Consider the following 23359-nt stretch of genomic DNA (forward strand, 5'->3'; position numbering starts at 1 on the left):
TATTGTGGAAACTTAATTTCCTGTAGAGCTGCTTTGCAACGATTTGTATCATAAAAAGCGCTATACAAATAAACTTGAACTTGTTTTTGTTATAATGATGATCTGTCTTGGTGTGAACAAGTCAATCCATGTGAAGTCAATCTTGATATGCGGCACAGTTTACCCCACTCTCCTATACTTCTCATTCATCTATTTTGCATGATTGAATTTTAATAAATTACAAATGGCACCATTTAGTAGTTAATATACATAAATTTATAAGAATAGCAAAAACAGTTCTCAGCTCTTCCTTATATTCATAAATCATAAACTATTCTAGCATGTGACCTTTGACCTGAGTGAATTCAATTGACCTATTTCTGATAATATTCTAAAATAAAGTAGTCAGTTGTACAGTGACAGTAACATTTGAAAAGCATCGTAAGTTGTGGCAATTTCCAGAGCAAAAAAGAAAATCCATTCAAAGTCATCACAATCATTGACTATCACCGACTGTAATCAAAAGATCTTTCATTTTCAAATCAGGCCAAACGGCATGAAAGATCACCATTAGAAATGTTATTTTTACACAGTCCGTCATAGAGTGTGCCGCAGTTTCACTGTTCCTCCGGACACCCCAGAAGCTCCGCCCTCATAGTGATGCGTCCGTACCACGACCACGGAAGAATCCGGATGAATCGGGCGTAGATCGGCGGATCTAACACATTCTTTCTGTGTGTTTCATTGTCAAAGTTTCCTTGGAAGATCTGTCAATGACACAGAAGGACAATGTGCAATTTATAAAATGCTGAATCAGGTGTTCTGATGTCATTTAAAAGTGCACAATAATGTGGCGGTAAAATATAAAGCAGACGTTTGGCTTTCATACACCCTTAACCTGAGCTCTTATAATAGCACGTCGTTCACAGATTAGTCCTCTGAGAGAATCTATTCCAGAAGACTGTTTCTTATCAGCGCTGTCAGAGTAGATTACCCAGCCAACACCACTAACCACCCCCAACCACCACACTCATGACCTTACTGTGTGTGTGTGTGTGTGTGTGTGTGTTGAGGGAGCAGGGAAAGGGCTATGAGAGGAAAAGATCACGTCACTTCATATGACTGAAAAAAGCAAAAGGGATTATTCACTAACAAATGACAATTCAGAAAAATCCACCAAAAATTCACCCACATGAGTAAATCTGTATGACTTAAAAGCTTTAATAGTAAACAACAATATTTGCCTATGCTACCATTTAAAATTGAGTTGGCATGATTTTATGTTTTTAAATGTCTCTTATGCTCACCAAGGCTGTATTTATTTGATTGAAGACATAACTAAATAATAAAGTAAAAACAGTAATGATGTAAACTATTATTACAATTTAAAATAATTGTTGTATATCTTAATATAATTGATTGCTGTGATCAAAGCTGAATTTTCAGCATCATTACTCCAGTCTTCAGGGTCACATGATCCTTCAGAAATCATTCTAATATGCTGATCTGCTGCTCAACAAACATTTATTATTACCAACGTTGAAAGCAGTTGTGCTGCTTCATATTTTTTGTGAAAACCATGATATATAATTTTTGGATTGTTTATTTGAAATATTATAAATGCAGGGCTGTAACCACCATAGACACTGAGAAGGACAAGTCCCGCCAAGTGACCAAACTGTCCCCCCCAATATTTGAAATTCTTGCACTGATCTGCTGCACTCCATTACACAGCGCTCTTGTTAGGATCAGAAAGAAAACCTTTAAAAGTTATATTTGTAGCCTAAAGGTCTAGCAGCACTCATCAATTCCAGCGTGAAGCGTCAATTTGACGTTGAAACTAGACAGCGAAGTTAGATATGGAAGTTGCAAATCATTTAATATTAGTCAACTGTTTTTTTATGTTAGAAATATGTCAATTTTGAGAGAGAGAGAGAGATTTGTGAATTACCTGCATCTGTGCATCTCTTTCTACAAAAAATGAGGCTGTGAGTTTAATTATTTTAAAACAGCCATTTTAGCTCCTTGTTGTTGGATAATATAGCGTAATGGATAGAGAGTCAGACTTGTTACCTGAAGGTCGTGGGTTCGAGTCTCAGGTCCGGCAGGGATTGTAGGTGGGGGGAGTGAATAACCAACACTCTCTCCACCCTCAATACCACGACTGAGGTGAGACCCTTGAGCAAGGCACCGAACCCCCAACTGCTCCCCGGGCGCCGCAGCAATGGCTGCCCACTGCTCCGGGTGTGTGTTCACTACTGTGTGTACACTTTGGATGGGTTAAATGCAGAGCACAAATTCAGAGTATGGGTCACCATACTTGGCCACACACCACTCCCCCCTTTCCCTAATGTAGCGATCCAGTATTAAAACTATTTTATTAATAAAAGGCGCAGGGCAGCAGGCCATAGACAACAAGTTTCTGTGCTCTGATTTGTGTGCGAGTGGCATTAATATAGCTTTTTATATATAGCCTACACTGCTGTTCAAAATCAGTTCGATTTTTAATGATTTTTTGCTGGAGTCTCTTATGCTCATCAAGACTGTATTTATTTGATCAAAAATACAGAAAAATACAGTAATATTGTGAAATATTAAATATTGGTTTCCTATTTTAATGTGATCAAAGCTGAATTTTCAGCATCATTACTCCAGTCTTCAGTGATCCTTGAGAAATCCTTCTAATATGCTGATTTATTATCAGTGTTGAAACTGTTGTGCTGCTTAATATTTTTTGGAACCTGTAATACTTCTTTTTTATTCTTTGATGAATAAAAGGATACAAAGAATAGCAGTTTTCAAAATAGTAATCATTTCTAACAATATATGTCTTTGCTATCACTTTTAACATTTAACACATCCTTGCTGAATAAAAGTAATAATTTCTTTAAAAAAAGAAGAAACAATTTACTGACCCCAGACTTTTGAATAGTAGTGTAGCCTATATTATAACACAAAATGTATATTTTGCATAAACACTGTACTTTTTAACTTTTTATTTATCAATGAATCCTGAAAAAGGTATCACAGGTCCCAAAAAAATATGAAGCAGGACAACTGTTTCCAACATTGATTATAAATCAGCATATTAGAATGATTTCTGAAGGAAGACTTGAGTAATAATGCTGAAAATTCAGCTTTGTTTCACAGGAATAATTTATATTTTAAAGAATATTAAAATATAAAACCGTAATTTTTAATTACAATAATATTTCACAAAATTAAGTTTTTATTTTTGTATTTTTGATCAAATAAATGCAGCCTTGATGAAAGAAACTTCTTTAAAATTCATTAAAAAACATACTGATCCCAAACTTTTGAACGGCAGTGTGTATATATATATGTGTGTGTGTGTGTGTGTGTGTGTGCGTGTGTGTATGTAAGTTGCCCCCCCCCCCCCCCCCATTGTTCAAGACATGGTTATGGCCTTGTATAAATGTCTTGTCACTTTTGATCAATGTAATTCATCCTTGCTGAATAAAATAATTAATTTCTTTAGAAAAAATCTTATTGATCCCAAACTTTTGAACAGTAATGCATTTATGTATTTATTATGTATTGTATATTGATGCATATAAATGAAAATGTACCACATAGCAACACTGGCAGTCTAGTTGTATCTGTCTAATGAATGTTGAATTTTAAATAGAAATAACTGTCTCTCTTTTCTCCATAGAAGGATTCCTTGCTGGAGTTTTGTTTCTGAGAAAATCTTTCATCTTGTCAGCTGCTGCCGCTCCGGATGGAAAGCATGGAGGTGGGAGATTGTCATAAAAATGCTGAGAGGTTGAAATTTTTCTCACGGCTAATGCTGATGCCATGTCCTTCACGGAGGCTGTGTAAGAAGCTCCATCTATTCCTTACAATCAGTAGGGTGATTTTTTTTATAAAAGACATTTCAATATATACTTTACATACTTTAGAATACTTGACGGCATCTCCCTCAAATGTTCATGTTCACAGTAAATGTCCTACCTTATCCTTCTGTTGTTTCTCATCCTGATATATGAGCCATTTCTCTCCATCATTACTGAACGCCACTTTATAGGAACCAACAAACTGCACATGCCCGAAATCTTTGGCTCCTTGGGTGATAATTCCTGTGATTTTGGTGGTAATCAGCAAATCCACCTGGTGATAAAGAGAGAGAGAGTTTTGTGAAGAAAACAGTAGAAGATGCATTCAAGCCCACATAAATGACTCTAGAAGTACGTTTTACATCTTTCAGAGCCCTCCACAAAAAAACAAACAAAAAAAAACATACTTGTAAAATATTACTGTAATACAATGAAATATTTGTTATAGAAAATTGTGTTTCATCAGCATGCACATCTAATTTTGAATGGCAGTTCATGAAAACAATTATGGAAGCCTGTTTCTCCCACAGAATAAAAACAAATAAAAAGGTAATTGTGACTTTTTTTCTCTGTGTTTATATCACAATTCTAAATTGTAAGATATAAATGTAGAATTCTGACCTACTTTTCAAGTTTATATTTTGCTAATCTTAGTCTATATTATAACTCTGACTTTTTTCTCAGAAGTCTGAGTTTACATCTTGAAATTTTGTGTTTATATCTCACAATTATTAATTATTAATTAAAAAATTTAATAATAATAATTTGTGACGTTTTATCTCACAATTCAGACTTTTTCTCACAATTGACACAATCCCCCCTTCGTCACTTTTGCTATGTCCAACAAGCCATGGTGCTTTCATGTTCTCACGCAGTGAAAAATACATCGTGGAGCAAAGAGCAGACTGACAACATGCTGACAGACAAGACAGAGCAGGTTACATTAGATATGAAACAAAATGTCATTTCTCTGTTTTAAGTGGCACATTAACGATTATCTCATCCTCTTTACTTCTTGTATCATGAAATAAACATGAATGAACATCAAAAGGTATTTTGTTTCAACCACGGAAAGACATCAATACACACCATTTTTCAAATTCAAGTCCACCGACGTTAATCTACTCTACTGTCTGGTTTGTTTGTCGAACAAAAACTCGCGAGTTTATATCTCACAATTCCTATTCCTATTTTTCTTCTCAGAATTGCACATTAAAGTCATGAAATTCTGATTTCTTTTCTCAGAACTGACTTTTTTTTTTTGCACAATTTTATTTATTTATTTGCAAGATTTATTTATTAATTGCAAGATAAAAAGTTGGTTACCTTTTTTTAAAAAAGAAATATATATACGTGTATACTGTATATATCCCATGGTGTAAATGGACTTCCATTGTAAAGAGTGTAGTTATGGTGTCATGAGCTCAAAAATAAAATAAAATGACAAAAAGGAAAACTGCTGGAGTAGCTGTGCAAAAATACAAACGCGGCATCCAACATCAGGCGCTTGCAGTGTAGACAGCTCTGCCCATGCCTTCAAGTGTCATTGTAAAGTAGGTTATACCTCTGCAAATGATGAGAAAGGTGCCTGAAGGTAAAACAAATCTCACACCTGCTTTGGTGGGACTGTCTCTCAACCGATTATCTGTTTCATACAGCTGGAATTCACTGCCCTTCATGGAATGATGGACGTCAGACTGAATCACAACACTCTGCACTGCAGAGTTCCCCTCGGAGGACCGGAGTTAATCAGCGCCACTGACACCACAGGAACGTCTTTAGGCCACTGAATTTTGTAAGTCTATTACTTTAGTGGTATTACAGGATTTCAAGGCTGCTGTAATTAACTGCTCTGGAGCTTCTTGTTTTTGCTAAAACAGCCAGTCCTGATTAATGAACTTGGCTTTTATTAAAATAATCCATGCCTCATGAAAATAAGATGACATGATGCCTAAAGGCCTGAAACTATAGTACGCTTCTCTAAGTTCGCTATATGCGCAAAATTCAGAATTAGTCTTTTTTTCTGTTCATGAATTGAACTGGCCACACCCACAGCGTGTGTTTATGTAAATACTTATGTATTTAAAACAATTCAAATTACAAGTCAAATTACTTGATCATGTGAGTAATTATAATAATAATAATTCTAATTATTTGAAGTATATTTTAACTGAGTACTAAAAGTAATTAACATAACCACACACACAAAAAAAGAGTTGAGCCAACTTAAAATTTTAAGGCAACCAGCTTCAGCAGATTTTTGAGTTTTCTCAGCTGGTTGCCTTAAAAATTTTAAGTTGGCTCAACTTTTTTTTACAGTGCAAAGCAGAATTTAATTTCACAGCACTATATTGTTTTCAGAACTCTAAAAATGATGACATCAAAATTGTCATTATTTAATACATAATTGAGTGAAGTCAAATGTATTAAATATAATGAAAAAATTAAATTATTAGAAATTGTTAGTAAATGGCACAAATAATTAGACAGGAATGGCAAATAACGCATTGAATTAAATATGAAATTTAGAAGTAGAAAGACTAAAATAGTATTTTCTTGTAAAACTTACTTCAGTAGTCTTTGTTTTTATTTGCAACTTCAAAATCACTTTTTACAGCGTAGATAATTCATATTAAACAATATTTAGGCATATTATTAAAATCTACAGCTGTTTTATGAATATTTTTATTTAGTTTCCTGTATTGTGAATAGGACACAACTGTGCAGCCAGTACGGCCTCTCTCTCTCGCTGTATTATTCTTTCATGAGGACTCAAGTTCTGCTTTCTGACCTAGGCTGACGTGATCGGCATTCACAGCAGCTCTGCAATCTCAGAGGAGCGTTTGAGCGGCCGGGCTCGGCTCTGCAAGCGTGCAGGTGTAATATAATATATACATTAGCCTGTTCTCTCGGATCCAATTTCCCGATCTCAGTTCAATGGCAGCAGACTCAGCATTTAATGATCACGGCTCTCGGGTCTGAGAATAAGCTCAGATTTACAGTCCGTTATAATGGCAAACCATGAGCAGCCCACCGGTTTAATTAGATTAGTGATGTTTGGTGGTACAGTAGCTGACCTGTGTGGGTGTATATGTAGAAATTAAAGAGTATCCTGCAGTGTATTGAATGCATGAGGATGAATGTATTTATGTGGCATGGAAAATGGTATACTGAGCAAGGTTGATGCCATATGACATATCCTACCACCCACCATGTGTTAAATTCAGCCCACTTGGAGCCCTAAATGATCCCATTGGCTGAAATAACTTTTGTGAAATGGTATAACCTATTTGGTGCCCAATTAGAAATCCCAAAATCACCACGTAAATATTCTCTGGTTGTCTTAACAATAATACTGTCTGTTTATCACTCTGAACACCATCAATATTTGAAATTTTTAACTCACTCAGAGGCTGAACCTGAACAGGAAAGTTTCTACAGCTGTTCTAAGTTATGAATATTTAATGAGGAAAGCATTGTTTAGTTCATGATAAAATAACTCGGCATAATATTCAAGCACCTTTGGAATCGCATTTCCAGAGCAGAGCTTCAAAAATCAGGATTAATAGTGTTCTTAACTCTGGGTTAAAAATGATGATAACCCAGAATTAAACACAGCGAGAAAGGCTGATCTATTTAGTCTTTTGGAGCACAATCAATCAATTATTATTTTTTAAATTGTTGAAAAACACCTGAAACCGGTCTGAGCTGGTTTGCTGGACTTCCAGCCTGGTCTAGCTAATGTGCTTTAGAGGAGATTTAGGCACTAATTGGTCGGGCTTATATATAACAATAATAATTTGTGTGTGTGTGTGTGTGTGTGTATATGTACTGTTCAAAAGTTTGGGGTTGGTGTGACTTTTACTCACCAAGGCTGCATTTATTCTATGAAAAATACAGCAAAAATTGTAATGTTGTGAAATATTATTATACGTTAAAATAATGTTTTCTATTTGAATATATTTAAAAATGTAATTTATTCCTGTGATGCAAAGTTGATTTTTGTTTTTGCATTATTACTCAAGTCTTCAGTGTCACATGATCCTTCAGAAATCATTCTGATATGCTGATTTGATTTCTTATTATTATCAATGTTGAAAACATTTATGCTGCTTAATATTTTGGTGGAAACCGTGATGCATGATTTGATGAATAGAAAGTTCAAAAGACCAGCATTTATTTGAAATAGAAATCTTTTATACCATTATAAATGTCTGATAGCATAAACACTGCGACTTCTGACCACTTCAATGTCCTTCCTGAATAAAAGTATTAATCTCTTTGAAAAAAACTCACCCACAAACCTTTGAACTACACTTTTGATATCTGTCTCACCTGCAGCCATTGGGATTGGTCATTATGGGCTGATGTCCATGCATTGACCTTGCCCTGTTTGTCCAGTCTGGCCTTGGATGGTTCCCAGGAGAACATGTCCATGTTCAGGGTCTGAAACACACTGGAGGAAGTGACCTGATAGTCCTGGATGTGTCCGGTCTTCATCCCCATGGGCTCTGAGCATCCTGAAAAATACAATCGCAAGAGTAAACATAATTCTAACTCAGGACTGTGTTGGAGACGAATACAGCACGCTTCAAAACACAGACCTGTGAGCTCACAGCCCAGGAGCTCCATTCGCAGTGTGCAGTGCTTCCTACAGACTTGTGGGTAAATGCGGATGTACTGCGCTTCGATTGGTGGACTGAAGGAGTTGGCCGAGGGGGCATTATTATCAGTATTTCCAGTGAATATCTGCAGTAAAGTAACATAAAATTTGCTATTACGAAAATATAAACCTGAAATAATATATACCTGTACACTGCCTTTCATCAACTAAGTGTTTGTTTTTATTATTATTAATACTTTTATTCAACAAGGATGTATTAAATTGATCAAATGTGACATTTAAGACATTTGTAATGTTACAAAAGATTTCCATTTCATATAATGAATAGAAAGTTACAAAGAGAGCATTTATATGATGGTTTACACATAAATATTAGGCGGCACAACTGTTTTTTGAACATTGATAATAAGAAATGTTTCTTGAGCAGCAAATCAGCATATTAGAAAGATTTCTGAAGTATCATGTGACACTGAAGACAGAAGTAATAATGCTAAAAATTCAGTATTTCATCAAAGGAATAAATTGTAATTTAAAATATATTCAAATAGAAAACAGTTATTTTAAATTGTGATAATAATTCAAAATAATCCTGTATTTTTTATAAAATAAATGCAGCCTTGGTGAGCATAAGAGACTTCTTTCTTTAAAAACATAAAAAAATTGTAATGACCCCAAAAAAAGTCTGAACACGTATTTTAATTATTTATTATTATATTATCTTTTTAATGATATAATTTAAACACAAATCATTGTGTACATTTATTTATCATTATTGTAAAACATGAACTAGCTGTCAAAGATTTCATGAAATCATAATGAATAAAAATAAAACCAGAAAAAAGGGGAGAGTTGGCAGGAGAACTTCTTAAGCGGACAGTTTCTTAATTTAAAAAAGTCCCCCTCGGGCTTTCTCATCTCATCTGGAACGAACGGCGTGCCCCGTCTTACCATGTCCTCGTCTGTGTCCTTGACTTTAAACATGCTCCAGGCCTTCCCGTCGTCGCTGTACGCCACTTTATATGATTTCACGTACTCTGGGCTTCCGATTCGCTTGGCACCCTGTGTTATCAGTCCGGTCACCCTCATCCTCCGCTGCAGATTTATCTGTGAGGAGACAGCACAAAATCGATGGCCTTAGCTCACAAGATGAACAAGTGAAGCCTTGTGGGCTGTGGAGTCATAATTTGTCCCTATCAGAAATTGCTGTGGTAGAGACAATGACGACCATGCATCTGGAGAGGGGTTTTGTGGAGGTCATGTGTATGTGTATACATACACACACACACACACACACACACACACACACATATATATTAGTGCTGTCAAACGATTAATCGCATCCAAAATAAAAGTTTTTGTTTACATTATGTATGTGTACTGTGTATATTTATTATGCATATATAAATACACATACATACAATACATATTTTGGAAATATTTACATGCATATACATTTATATTCTTGTATTTTGTATTATATATAAATATATATAACATATAAACATAACATATTTTTCTTAACTAAATACATGCATGTGTTTGTATTTATATTTACAATAATAAATATACACGGTCAGCACACACATATATATTATGCAAACAAAGACTTTTTTGGGATGCGATTAATCACGATTAATCGTTTGATAGCACTAATATATATGTGATGCTACCTGGGAAAAACCGTCGGATGTCGCGCTGGGCCGTTTTCAGGAAATTTGAAAAATAGGTTGAATGTAATTTTTTTGTCAAAATTAGGTTTTCATTAAATTATTATTCTATAACATCTTGTCTATCATCTCTGAAAATATCTTGGCAAAATTCACTTGTTTAGTGCAGAAAAATAGCGATTTATTGCAGCAAGCAGAAAAGACTCTCTCTTGAACGCCCTGCGGAGGTGCTTTCTCTTAACAGAACAAAAACAGTTAACCTATCCTATCAAAATAAACCACGTAACATATATAATAAAGGTGTATTAATGCACATTTCCTGCCAGTCCTGTGTAAACTACGGCACGCAGAGTTTATTTATTTATTTTAATATTGTGAGATGGCGGAGCACAAGAAAACATCTGAAGTATCTGCTCAATTAAATGATCTTGCTCGTCTCAGTCTGCTCAATCAGTATATATCAGTATATACTGGCATTGTCAGTGCCCTAAAACAATGTTATAATGGACTATTTCACATCCATAGATGAAGGATCGGATGATGAAGTTACTAAAGAGGAGTCCGATGACAGTCTGTTTATGCACAGGTTTCTGAGGTACACTATTCGTGCTATCTAAAGTTCAGAGACTATGCCCATGATAATCAACGTAAAACTGTCCTCTTCAGGGTAACATAGTCTGTTTGTGTAATGATGCAGTAGCGCTAATAAACCCGTGAAGTGAAAGTGAAACCCGTCTCACTTTAAACACGTTTTTCTCAAAATTCCATTCCTGAAAATAATAGCTATCAACCAATTTCAGATAGCCATAACTTTCGTTACAGTCAAGCTATGGACCAAATTGGAAAGTTTTGGAAAGGGCTTGAACCCAGCTTTCATATGGTATCAAAACCTAAAAAAGGTCAAATTCACATATGTGTGTGTGTGTGTGTGTGTGTGTGTGTGTATATATATATATATATATACATACACTATATTACCAAAAGTATTGGGTCACCCCCTTTTAATGAACAGGTTTGACTACTTTAGTAATTTCTATGAGTACAATGTTTAATGTTTAAGCATATAATGATATTCTAGGGAATTGTGTGCTTCTAATTGTATAGCAATAGTTTGGACAGGACCCTTTTCTATTCTAACATGACAGTGTCTCTGTCTATAAGGCAAGGTTCAAAAACACATGATTGATTGAGTCAGTGTGGAAGAACTTGACTGGTCTGCAGAAAGCCAAGTCCTGATCCCAGCTGAACTCCTCTGGTGTGACTTTATATGCAGACCTTGAGCCAGAAACTCATCACCAAACATCAAGATTTTTGGAACTGTGTTTATGGACCGATGAGACTAAGATGAACCTTTATCTAAGTGATGGGAAAGCAAAAATGTGGAGAAAAAAGGGAACTGCAATGATCCCAAGCATACAGCCTCATCTGTAAAGCATGGTGGAGGTGGTGTCATGGCATGGGCATGCATGGCTGTCTCTGGAACAGACCCTCTCAACTTAACTGATGACTTAACGTATGATGACAGTGGCAGAATGAATTTGGAAGGGTACAAAACCATCAAGAAAATGCCACCAGATTCATTGGGAAGTGCTTCATATTGCATCAGGACAATGACCCAAAACACCCTGCCAGTTCAGTCAAGGAATTTATAAGAGCAAAGAAATGGAAAGTCTTAGATTGCCCAAGTCAATCTCCAGATTTAAATCTGATTGAACATGAATTTCAGCAGCTGGAGAGGAAAGTAAAGGCAGAAACTCCCCAAAACAAGCAACAATTGGAATTGGCTGCATTAAAGGCTGGGAAAAGCATTTCAAAGGATGAGAGCAAGAGTCTGGTGATGTCTATGGGTCACAGACTCACTGCTGTGATTGTGTGCAAGGGATCTGCAACTAAATAATAGCTTTTAATCTTTTATATCGGTCTTATGTTCAACTGTCCCAGTACTTATGCTCACTGTAATTGCGCTGTGCGCTGAGAAATTTTCTGGAGAAGTAAGCCACAGGGTGATGAATTCCTTTATCACTTTCCTGCAAAAATTAATGCAACAGGACACAGCTGATCACTTAGAAAGACCTGTGAGGCAACTGCTCCAATACTTATGCTCACATCAGATGAAACTCTAAAAGTGCTGAACTTCTTAGCTGGTAAAACATATATCTGTTGAATCACGCAATAATAAAATGTGACATTCTGTCTTCACTCCACAGCCAACAGAGCAATTTTGTCTTTGCTGTTCCAATACTTTTGGAGGGCACTGTATATATGTATCAGATAATACAATCAATGCAAATTAAATGTATTTTTTATATATTATTTTATTATTATTATTTAAAAAAATAAATGTTTTAGTTTTATTTATTTTATTTTTTACCAATTTTAATAATTTGTTTTGGATTTAGAACAATGACAAAATGAAAGCAAATTATTGAAAGCAAAATATTTTATATTACACACATATACTCAAAATATTTCTGCTTTTCCTGTATTTTTGATCAATTAAATGCAGCTTTGGTGAGCATACAAGACTACTTTTATTAAAAACATTTTTTAAATCTTACTGACCCCACACTTTTGAACAACTGTATAAATTTATTTTTAATAATATTTTAATTATTTAATATTCTGTCAGATTCTAAGTTTAATTACATAATTTAAACAAAAATTAATATGTACATTTATTTGCTTCCCATTATCAAAACATGAACTCAAATACATTTTATATATATAATTTTTAATACATATATATATATATATGGAGAGAGAGAGAGAGAGAGAGAGAATTTATATATAAAATAATAATAATTATTGAATTTTAATAAATGTTTTATTTATTACATTTTTATTTGTTTTTTTATTTTAATGGGTTTGTTTTTAGTACAATGACAATATAAAAGCCAATTATTTAATTTTGAAAACAAAATCTTTGTCATGCTTAATTTTCTTTTTATTATTATTATTATTATTATTTGGGGAACTTTGCTATCTAATCATTTGAAAATCCATACTACTGTAGGTTGGAACACCACCTGATGTCCAATGCAAACACAAAAGCAGCTCTAAAGGAACATCTGAGGACTAGGCAAACAGGCAGCACAGTTTTCCAGGGACAAATTGAGGTCTTATTTAAAAGCATATGGACATCAAAGCCATCTTTAATCTCAAAGGCACAAAAATAGAGTCAGCCGCACACAGGACGCCAGCAGAACAAGGCCAGGACGCTAGTGTTGTGTAGGCATAAGTGGTGGCAGTGTGCGGTTACCACTTAAGTCATTACAGCGGCTGTGAACTTTTTTTGTACACCCACACTGTTCTTTCTGTGTGTCTCCTAATGAAATCTCACACGGATATGCATTTGGAACTCCTAAAATCTCTAATGAGATTTACCTCCTAGTATAAACTAATTACTGTGGGGTGTTTATGCTTTTCCTTTAAAGTTGTAGCTGTGTTGGATGGCTGGCAAACAGCTCTGAAGTGATGCTAGTGATTTGTTAGTTGTTAGCAAGAACTGCTATTGCTATTGCTTGTATTCTACTCATGAATTGATGTTCAATTATAAAAAAGTACAAAAGTTTCTTTTTCCATTAATGCAGTCAGAATCTGGCAGGATTACCTGAATCCATGGGTATCGATCACCCTCGGCTGCGCTCCAGGCATTGACGAGACCCTTCTTGTTGAGTCGGGCAAAGTACGGAAACCACTTCTGCAGGCCGAACAGAGCTCGATGTGTGGAGGAAGCTGTTACCTGCTGGTTCGAAACGATCCCCCCTTCCATCCCTAAAGGCCCAGAACATTCTGAGAGGACAGACAGAGAAAAAGATGTTAGAAAATATTTGAGATGTAACATCTCAAACATTCTCATTTTAAAATACTCAGTTCTCATAGACAATTAAATGGAAAGATTTTGCTCAAGTAACCTTCTTATATGCTTGTCCTCAGAAAAAGCCCTGTATTCTCTAAAGAGAGTTTTAGGAAATATCTCAACAATGTCTCATATTCCAAAGTATGCTGTCAAATGTTGAATAGTTCTATATAAACTTAAACGTTTCATATTAAAACTAAATGTTCACCTTCATTTTATAATTCCATAATCTTACTGTGTGTCAACAATTCTCTCGTTTGTAGGACCATTTCCATTTTTAAAACAAATATCACTAACTATTCTGATGGAGTTTCCTGCAATATTTACTCAACAGCGCTCCACTAGGCTAGTGTAGGCTCAATGCATATGACTAATTTCATTGTGTTGTGCTAATTTTGTTGTGTTGCGACTTGTTTCCATTGTGTTGCAGATATGTCATTGTGTTGTGGAGATTTCTTTTTGTGCTAATTCCGTTGTGTTGTGGCTTGTTCCCATTGTGTTGCAGAGATTTCATTGTGCTGTACTAATTCCGTTGTGTTGTGGCTTGTTTCCGCCATATATTGGGGAGATTTCTTTTTGTGCTAATTTCGCTGTGTTGTGGCTTGTGTCCGTTGTGATGTGCTAATTTTGTTCGTTGTGTTGTGGAGATTTCGTTATGTTGTGCACCATTGCAGTGCACTGTGTAGGTCGATTTCTGAACGAATGATTATTATGAATCGGTTCTTACTGAATCAAAACCCTACAGCGCCACCCGTGTAATTCGATTTCTAAAGGGATGAGTCTTAAGCATCAGTTCTTTTTAGTAAATCAAAAAGCTCTACCAATTTAGTATGATTCTAGCACAAATGACTCTCATGAGCTGGTTCGTTTTAGTGAACCAATCATGTACAGCTTACAAATGAAAGATTATTCATTTAAATATGTCTACATAGTTTTTATTAAATTATTTTAGTTGCTATTTTAGCATATCGAGTGAAACCATTCAAAAATTTGAAATGTTTTCTTGGCAACAAGTAGAAATAAAATAAGCTTAAGTTTTTTGAATATTTTATTCTATTTCATTTAATGTTTCTTTTTTACGATTTTAATTATAGGTAATTACAGTATAAAAACCCCATTGGATTGCATATACCACTTCTAAAAGATTATAAAGATATTTAAAAAAATGAAAAACTTTAAAAAGTAAACAAAAAATTATGCAATAATTGATTTAAATCAAATTATCATCAAAATCATATAATTTGCAAAAGTCTCCTGAACTATAAAATACTTTTTTTTTTATTATTTCTTACAAATATAGTTCATAAGGCTAATTATTAAACAAATTTAACAAATATAGTTAATTAAGCAATTGAAAGGAATACCACAAACGCAGTGTTCTTTGGTCTGGAGTGATAATATAATAACATTATTCTTGCTCTCGCTGGTTCTCGCCACAGACTCCGTATCGACCCCTGAAATGCCATCTTTCTCTGTTTTGTCCTCAAAAACATCCGGCAGGTCTGAAGTTTTGGATGCAATGTCCTTGGATTCGTCGATGGATATCGTGTCCTTGCTCTCACACACAGAGATGCTGTCTTCACTCTCGAAGCCTAAGATGTCCTCTCTAGAGTCATTGCTGTCGTCGGTTCGTCCACCTGCGGAGATGGCGCCCGCTCGCTGGTGCTCCGGGGAGAACATTAACGCAGTACTTGAACCATCTCTGCAGAACGATCGCACAGACTGGGGAGATTCAAAAAGGAGCCGCAGGCTGCTCAAACTTGCCCGTAGGGAGCTTCTGCTGCTGTGTTTGGATAGCATGATTGCAAATCAAACCTTCTCGAGGGGTGTAACTTTATATATGCTCCTCAGAGGCGTGTAAGTAAGAAAGCATGACAGTAATCTTCAACTAATTTGATTAAATGTTCATAGATGTGTTAAGATACAGCTGGGACCTTCTTGTTTTGAGTCAGCACAAAACATACCAGCAAACAAGTCATAGTTTCACAAGTATTGGCAGTTAAGCCTTTGCGGGGCCCTGGGCTAACGCTGCTTTGGGGGGGGGGCCCTTCCGTTACACGCCAATCAAAATAAAAAATGCGATCAAACGCTGTATAAAGACATGCACGATATAGGCCTACTCGTGAAATCAAAATAAACAAACACAATGCGAACGTCACAATCCCATAGGAGGCAAAACATTATGTACATAAATTAAACAATATTATCGAATAATAATCTTACAAATCAGCAACAGCCAAGCAAATACAATTAAATATCACTCAGCACTAAAGGGCTTCTTCCTACTCTTCTTATAATGCGCTAGAAGTTATAGACATTTTAAAAATGTATAATTTAGTTTAACAACATTAATTTAGTACAATAGTGAAAGACATTCCCTCAGGTATTTGTATTTATTAAGCACCAATAAACACAACAGCAGTTGACCATAGTGCTGTAAAAAATAAAATAAAACCAGTAAAAAGAATAACATCAGTAAACTTCAAACAAACTTCAAAGTTTTAAAAGCCAAGGTAAGAAAATAAGATTTCAATTTAGTTTTAAACTCATAGACAGAATTTGAAGCTTTCACAGATAAAGGAAGGTTATTCCATAGCCTCGGTCCAACTATTGCAAATAGTAAAAGGTAGCCATAGTATGTTTTCTAGCTGGATGTTGTGCTTGCGATCAATAATCACGTCTTTGCATTCGACCAAAAGGATTTGCAGAACACGAGTCCCACTCGTGTTCTGAGCGATAGGCGGTAGAGGTTTCCGCTTGGTCTTAAAGCCTTCCTTGAGCAGCTACGTTCGCAATTCAAACAATGATTTTTAAAAAGAAAAATGTATTTGTTATTTGTATGGTCTAGGTTGTCATTCGGTGTATGCCTGCAAATACGGGACAAACTGATGCCTTAAATACGGGATGATTCCATATTATACGGAACGGATGGCAACCCTGTATAAAATGCAAAAGAGAATTGACTCGGGGGCCCCCTAGTGTTCGGGGCCCTGGGCTACAGCCCATGTTGCCCATTAGGATAACGCGGCCCTGAGTATTGGTATCTCTCGGTTTGTGGCACACTTTCTGGAGACCAAACATCCAGGAAATATTGCATGGACAAAAATAAGCAAAACAGAATCAGTTCCCTGCCTGAATTTATGGAAATGACAGAATGATTTCACAAGCGATGTGGTTGCATATTGGCCTCATTCACATTCTCCCAAAAAAGCTGTTGAAGGTAGATAGCTCCCATCCCCAAGATAACACACGCTGAATCCAGTTTTAGTTTGAGTTTGCTCCTCAAGAGATAAACACATGGGTTTAATTAAATGAGGTGATGAAGTCGATTCGCACTTACTGTACTGACAGTTCTGCCCCATGTATTCGCCGGGACACTGGCAGGTGTAGTTTGCTCGCAGATCTGTGCAGCTGCCTCCATTTTTGCATGGATTTTTCTCACACTCGTTAACATCTGAAAAGACAAGCAGACATTCACAGACACATCGGGAAATTATTAAAAGCGACAACCTGGAAAAAGCTACAAAAGGTCAAATATTGTTTCTCATTATCATTTACACTGTGATGAAAAACCTCTCTTCCATCATACCAGTTTACATCGAAGGGTGCTTATTTATGCATTGAATACCGACAGGGAATATATTATTTCTTAAGTGTTGCTCACATGAGACTGTTTATTCTTTATGTTTTAAGTATCAATCATTTTGTCTCGGATGTTTCTTGCTAAAATGCTTCAGATATTGACACAAATGTTGAAAGAACAGAAAGAGTGTAAAGCTATAAAATGAGTGTACATAGCAGCTCAGACTATTTGTTCATGGAAGAAATGTTGGAGTTCATACTGAGATCTTGGACTTTTAGGCTTATCTTGATCAAAGAGCACAGTCTTGAGACTTTGTTAAGATCTCTTCTGAAACATTTCTTCTTTAGGAATCGTGAGATTACTACTGTGTAAAAAATAATTTGAAGTACATTGTAGAGTAAAATACAATTTCAGTCGTTCAAATTCAAAATTGTATGTTTCAACTTGGCGTTTCTTTGTAATCATATGTGAAATATACTAGCAGTGAAATCCTACCTAAACCCTATTTTTTCAGATATTAAATAATGCTGCTCACTGAAGACTTCAATATTGAAATATCAACTTCATCTCAAACGTTTCTCCTCAAATTCCTTTAGATGGTGATACAAAGCAGCTCTGGCAATTTGTTCTTGGAAAAATATGTTGAGAAATCTTTGAGCTGAAATTGAGACTTTTGACTGCAGAATTATCTTGACAAATCTGAGCACAGTTTGAGGCGTTGTTGAGTCTTATGAAAGATCACTTCTTTAGGAATCAATAAAAATGAGTTTCGAAGTTGTAAATTAAGTATTACTGGAGTACATTTTACAAGAAAATACTACTTCAGCCTTTCTACAGTACGATTTCACATTTAATTCAGTGTGTTACTTGCCATTTCTTTGTAATTTGTGAAAAGTGTAAATCTTAAACCCAAATTCTCCAGGTGACACAGTTGAGATATTAAAGAGACCTCATTTGCATTTTTTTTCTTAGTATGCAAAAACATATTAAACCTAAAGAACACCCTTGATTTTCTTTATTGTCCACCAGTGGGTCATCATTTTTAATTTCCAACTCAAATCTCTTGGAAATTTTTTTATTATTTTTCATTTTGGTGAATTGGTATGATTTGAGTCATATGGAAACAATCTAAGCATAAAGGTCCACCTCCAAACCGAACACTCAGTGGAACGCAAACAGATCAAAGGTGAACATAAAAATGAGATCATACAAATTCATATGATTTCACCACCAATATGCCAAAGCGTAATTGTAATGAGAGTATGTTGTTCATTTTATAGGCAGGCACTGTAACAGATTGACTCCTGGTAGCAGAGCTCACAGTGTCCTATTTCAGAGTTCTACCTCTCTCTTTGATTTTTAAGGAGAATGAAAGGAACTCAAGAGACTTGTTACAGACAGCAAGCCGTGGGGTCACCCGAGCAGAAATTCAGGGATCTGCAAGGTGGAGCACAGGCTCAATTCTATCAGGTATCTGGCAGAGATAAACAACACCTTTGGGTTTACCACAACAGAAGAGTACTGGAGGGCAACAACCAAATCCACAGCTTAAACAGGGTCACCTCATGAGCACTGAAAGCATGGATGAACACAACAAATATGGGATTTAAGGATCTGATGTTAGATTGCACTGATCCTCTCATGGGGTGGTGTCAAAATAAAAAGAAAAGCTAAAGGAACAAGACTTTATTGTCTGACAGAAATTATATGCAAAAGAGCTGGATTTGCAATTTCAAAACCAGACTTTAATTTTTTTGAGGTAAATGTGAGTGGGTCTTGCACGTGTAAAAACTGTTGTCACGATGAGGAGAGTTATGGAAGGTTTCCAGCGCTTTGCTGCAAAGGCTTTCTGAGTAGTTTTAACATGTTGCTATGCAGTTGCCAAACTAAATCGGTCTGATATTCTGTTCTCTACACTCAAAAACATTTGGTGTAGAAACAGTTTTCACAAACACGTTGAATTAAATGTGAAATTTTAAATCTAAAAACTGAAATAGTATTTTCTTGTAAATCTTACTCCGATAATCTTTGGAAAAACATTTCTTTTTTTTACAGTTTAGAAAGGACCACAATGTCACATGACCACAATCACACCACAAATGTATTTCAGTTTAGTCCTGGAACATTACAGGGGCTGCATTCTATACTTTTCTTGCATTTCAGGGACCTTTCTTTCACTAAAAAGTATTTTACCCCAACCCCTGCTCTATTTTAATCAAAATAAATTTGAATCCAGTAAATTTTAGCTCAGCAAGTGTAAATCTAGATGAGTTATTCAAGTTTTTAATACTGCACCTTTAAAGCCTTAAAGGGATAGTTTAACCAAAAATGTCATGTAAATTCTGTCATCATTTACTCACTGTCAAGTCGTTCCAAACCTGCATGAATGTGTTTGTTCTAACACAAAGGAAGATATTCTGAAGAATGTGGGAAACAGAGCAGTCTGGGGCACTATTGACTTCCATAGTATTTTATTTTTCCTACTATGGAAGTCAATGGTGCCCCAAAACAGCCTGATTACAAACTTTCTTCAAAAAATCTTCCTTTATGTTTGGCAGAACAAAAAAATTCCTACAGATTCAGAACTACTTGAGGGTGAGTAAATGATGACAGAATTTTCATTTTTTGGGTGAACTATCCCTTTAAGTACGTTATTAATGTCCTTTGTTATGAAAAGCATTGATGTGAGTGGTCATAAGTTAATTTGCTCATACTCTACTGGAGTTTAGTTTTGCATTGTACACTACCGTTTAAATTTGGGGTCAGTAAGGAAAGAAATTAATACTTTAATTCAGCAAGGATGCATTAAACTGATCAAAAGTGACAGTGAAGACATTTATAATGTTACAAAATATTTCTATTTCAAATAAATGCTGTTCCTTTAAACTTTTTCTTAATTAAACATCCAGAATTAAAAATCCTGATTCTTTTTATTTTTTTATCATAGTTTCCTCCAAAAAAAAAATATTAAGCAGCACAACAACATTGATAATGAAAAATTGTTTCTTGAGCAGCAAATTGGGATTTCTGAAGGATTATGTGACACTGGAATCACAGAAATAAATTACATTTGAAAAATTATTGAAATAGAAAGCAGTTATTTGTGCTTGTAATATTTCACAAAATTTCCTGTATTTCTGATAAAAATAAATGCAGCCTTGGTGAGTAAAAGATACTTTTTTTCAAAAAGAAATTTTACTGACCCTAAACTTTTTTTTAATGGCTCTTTAACTCTTTTATTTTAGATCAGAAACAAAAATACTGATATGACCCCCAAAACAAAGCATTGTTTTTATGTTGACACATTCATAGTGAAGAACGACCATTGGCATTCAGCTTCATGCCAGTCATGTGCATCCAAGCACCGCTGTCAGTTGCGATAGAACTAATTCGTCCTGATTGGTGGGATTCCCTCCGTGGGGCCAAAGTCCAGCCAGTCAAGCAAGTAAATTGGTGTGAGGAACAGAGGGGGGTTGGTCAGCTGTCACGCTGGATTTGTGGTACTGGACGCTTCTTCCATAGGTTCTGTGTTTTACTATGTGTTTATTTACTATGACCTAATAAATGTTGCTTTGAGATGCCCAAGTTCCTTTTGGTTGCCTCTTCTCCTGATCAGAGCCCCGTCTGGGAAACGATTTCCATGCCATTATTGAATGCATGCTGATTTCAGCATTTTGTTTCATAAAGAAACGCAAATTCAATGTGCCGAGACAACTAGGTTAATAAAGTCAGTGGTGCTTCACACAGTCAGAACCAGCGGCGGATCCTGGCATAGTTGATATAGATGAGGATGGCAGCGCTCCCTGTGGTGGCACATACTTCACTTCTTTATGGCTCTTCCACAACACTTTCACCAGATTGCACCAGCTCTCCTGTGAACCTCTTATTGAAAATTAATTGTGATCTTGCGGGTAACTTTTTCAGAGCAGCTCCCTGTGCTATAATTTTCATTCCCTCTTCTGCTGGTAAAAGTCACTGACATACAGTTGCATTTTTTCTTGGTGCATTAAAAAAAAAAAAAATCTATATATATATATATATGTATACACACACACACACACACACACACACACACAGTAATCAACATTTGAAGTGGATCAAAAAAGTTAATCAAAATTGTCCTATAACAAAAGCGCCTTGGCATCATGCTGCTAGGGGTGATTTTAGTGGCAGGGACTGGGGAACTGGGAAGGCTGAATGCAATACATAAAGAGATATAATTAATGAAAACCTGCAGGGGAACTGAGGTAAGGGTCTGAATACTTATTCAGTGTGATATTTCAGTTATATTGATATATTTTTCCCACATCAATCTGCACTCCATACACCATAATGACAAAGCAAAAACAGAACTATCACAACTTTGTAAATTTATTATAAATAAAAAACTGAAATAAGTACATTACATAAGTACTCATACCCTTAACTCCGTACTTAGCTGAAGCACCTTTACAGCCTCAAGGATTTTGGGGTATGATGTGACAAGCTTTGCACATCATTATTTGGCAGTTATCTGCCATACTTTTCCTCGCCTCTTCACCTCTCAAGCTCTTTCAGGTTGGATGGGGTTAGATGCACATTTTCAGGTTTCTCCAGAAATATTTGATTGGGTTCAAGTCCAGGCTGTGGCTGGACCACTCAAGGACATTCACATATTTGTCTATAAGCCACTCTTGCTGTGTGCTTAGGGTCATTGTCCTGTTGGAAGGAGAACCTTCTGCCCAGTCTGAGGTCCTGAGCGCTGTGGAACAGATTTTAATTAAGGCTATCTCAATATTTTGGTGCATTGAGATTTTCTTCTACTCTGACGAGTTCCTCAGTCCCTTCTGCTGAAAAACAGCCCCACAGCATGATACCAGCACACTTTACTTTTGGGATGGTACTCTGCAGGTGATGAGCAATGCCTGCTTTCCTTCAAACACGATGCTTGGAATTGAGTTTCATCAGACCAGGGAATCTTATTTCTCACAGTCTGAGGGTCCTTTAGGTGTTTTTTTGCAAATTCCAAATGGGTTCTTGTGTGTCTTCACTGAGGAGAGGATTGAGTTTGGCCACACCAACATAAAGCCCAGATCAGTGGAGTGTTTCAGTGATGTTTGTCCTTCTGTAGGTTTCTCCCATTAGCATATATGATCATGGAGCTCAACTAGAGTGACTATCAGCTTCTTGGTCGCCAGTCTAGACAAGGCCTTTCTCCATCAGTTGCTCAGTTTGGCCAGGAGGCCAGCTCTAGGAAGAGTTCTAGTTGTTTCAAATGTCTTCCATTATGGATAATGAAGGCTACATGTCAACCTTCAATGAAGCAAAAACTTAACTTTTCCGTTTTCTGAACTCTTCCCCAGATGTGTGGCTTGAAGCAAACCTGTTTCTGAGCTCTACAGGCAGTTTTTTTTACCTCAGGGCTTGGTTTTTGCTCTGATATGCATTTTCAGCTGTTAGATTTTTTATTAAGACGTGTGTGCCTTTCCAAATCATACCCATTCAACTGAATTTGCCACAGGTTAAATTCACTTGAAGTGTAGTAACATCTACAAGCAATATGAATGCTCCTGAGCTAAATTTCAACTGTTCCAGATAAGGGTTTGAATACTTGCAATGGAATCATTTAAGTTTTTTTTTAATATATATCAATTTGCAAAGATGTTAAAAACAGGTGTATGGAGTGTAGAATGATGTGGGGAAAAAGTTGGGGTATGAATAGTTTTTGTAATCCAGAAAGGATTATGTGTTTATGAAACACATGTTCAATGACATTCAGTTCTATTCCAGTTTTAAATGTGCTTCTAGCCT

General features: G+C 35.8%; 1 protein-coding gene across 1 annotated transcript in view; it reads right to left on the reverse strand.

The window, feature by feature from the left end:
• Positions 1-235: 235 nt before the first annotated feature.
• LOC306865461 (EGF-like repeat and discoidin I-like domain-containing protein 3) overlaps positions 236-23359 on the reverse strand; it is a 31779-nt gene continuing 8655 nt past the window's right edge. Inside the window, exons 5-11 of the mRNA XM_079410064.1 lie at positions 17327-17440; positions 13738-13919; positions 9409-9564; positions 8441-8585; positions 8172-8356; positions 3955-4110; positions 236-746 (exon numbers count right to left, since the gene is read on the reverse strand). Coding sequence (XP_079266190.1) covers positions 597-746; positions 3955-4110; positions 8172-8356; positions 8441-8585; positions 9409-9564; positions 13738-13919; positions 17327-17440 — 1088 coding nt within the window. The 3' untranslated portion in view covers positions 236-596. The remainder of the gene's footprint in view (positions 747-3954; positions 4111-8171; positions 8357-8440; positions 8586-9408; positions 9565-13737; positions 13920-17326; positions 17441-23359) is intronic.

The sequence above is a fragment of the Barbus barbus genome (genome assembly GCF_936440315.1).
Source record: "Barbus barbus genome assembly, chromosome: 47".
Classification (NCBI taxonomy): Eukaryota; Metazoa; Chordata; class Actinopteri; order Cypriniformes; family Cyprinidae; genus Barbus; species Barbus barbus.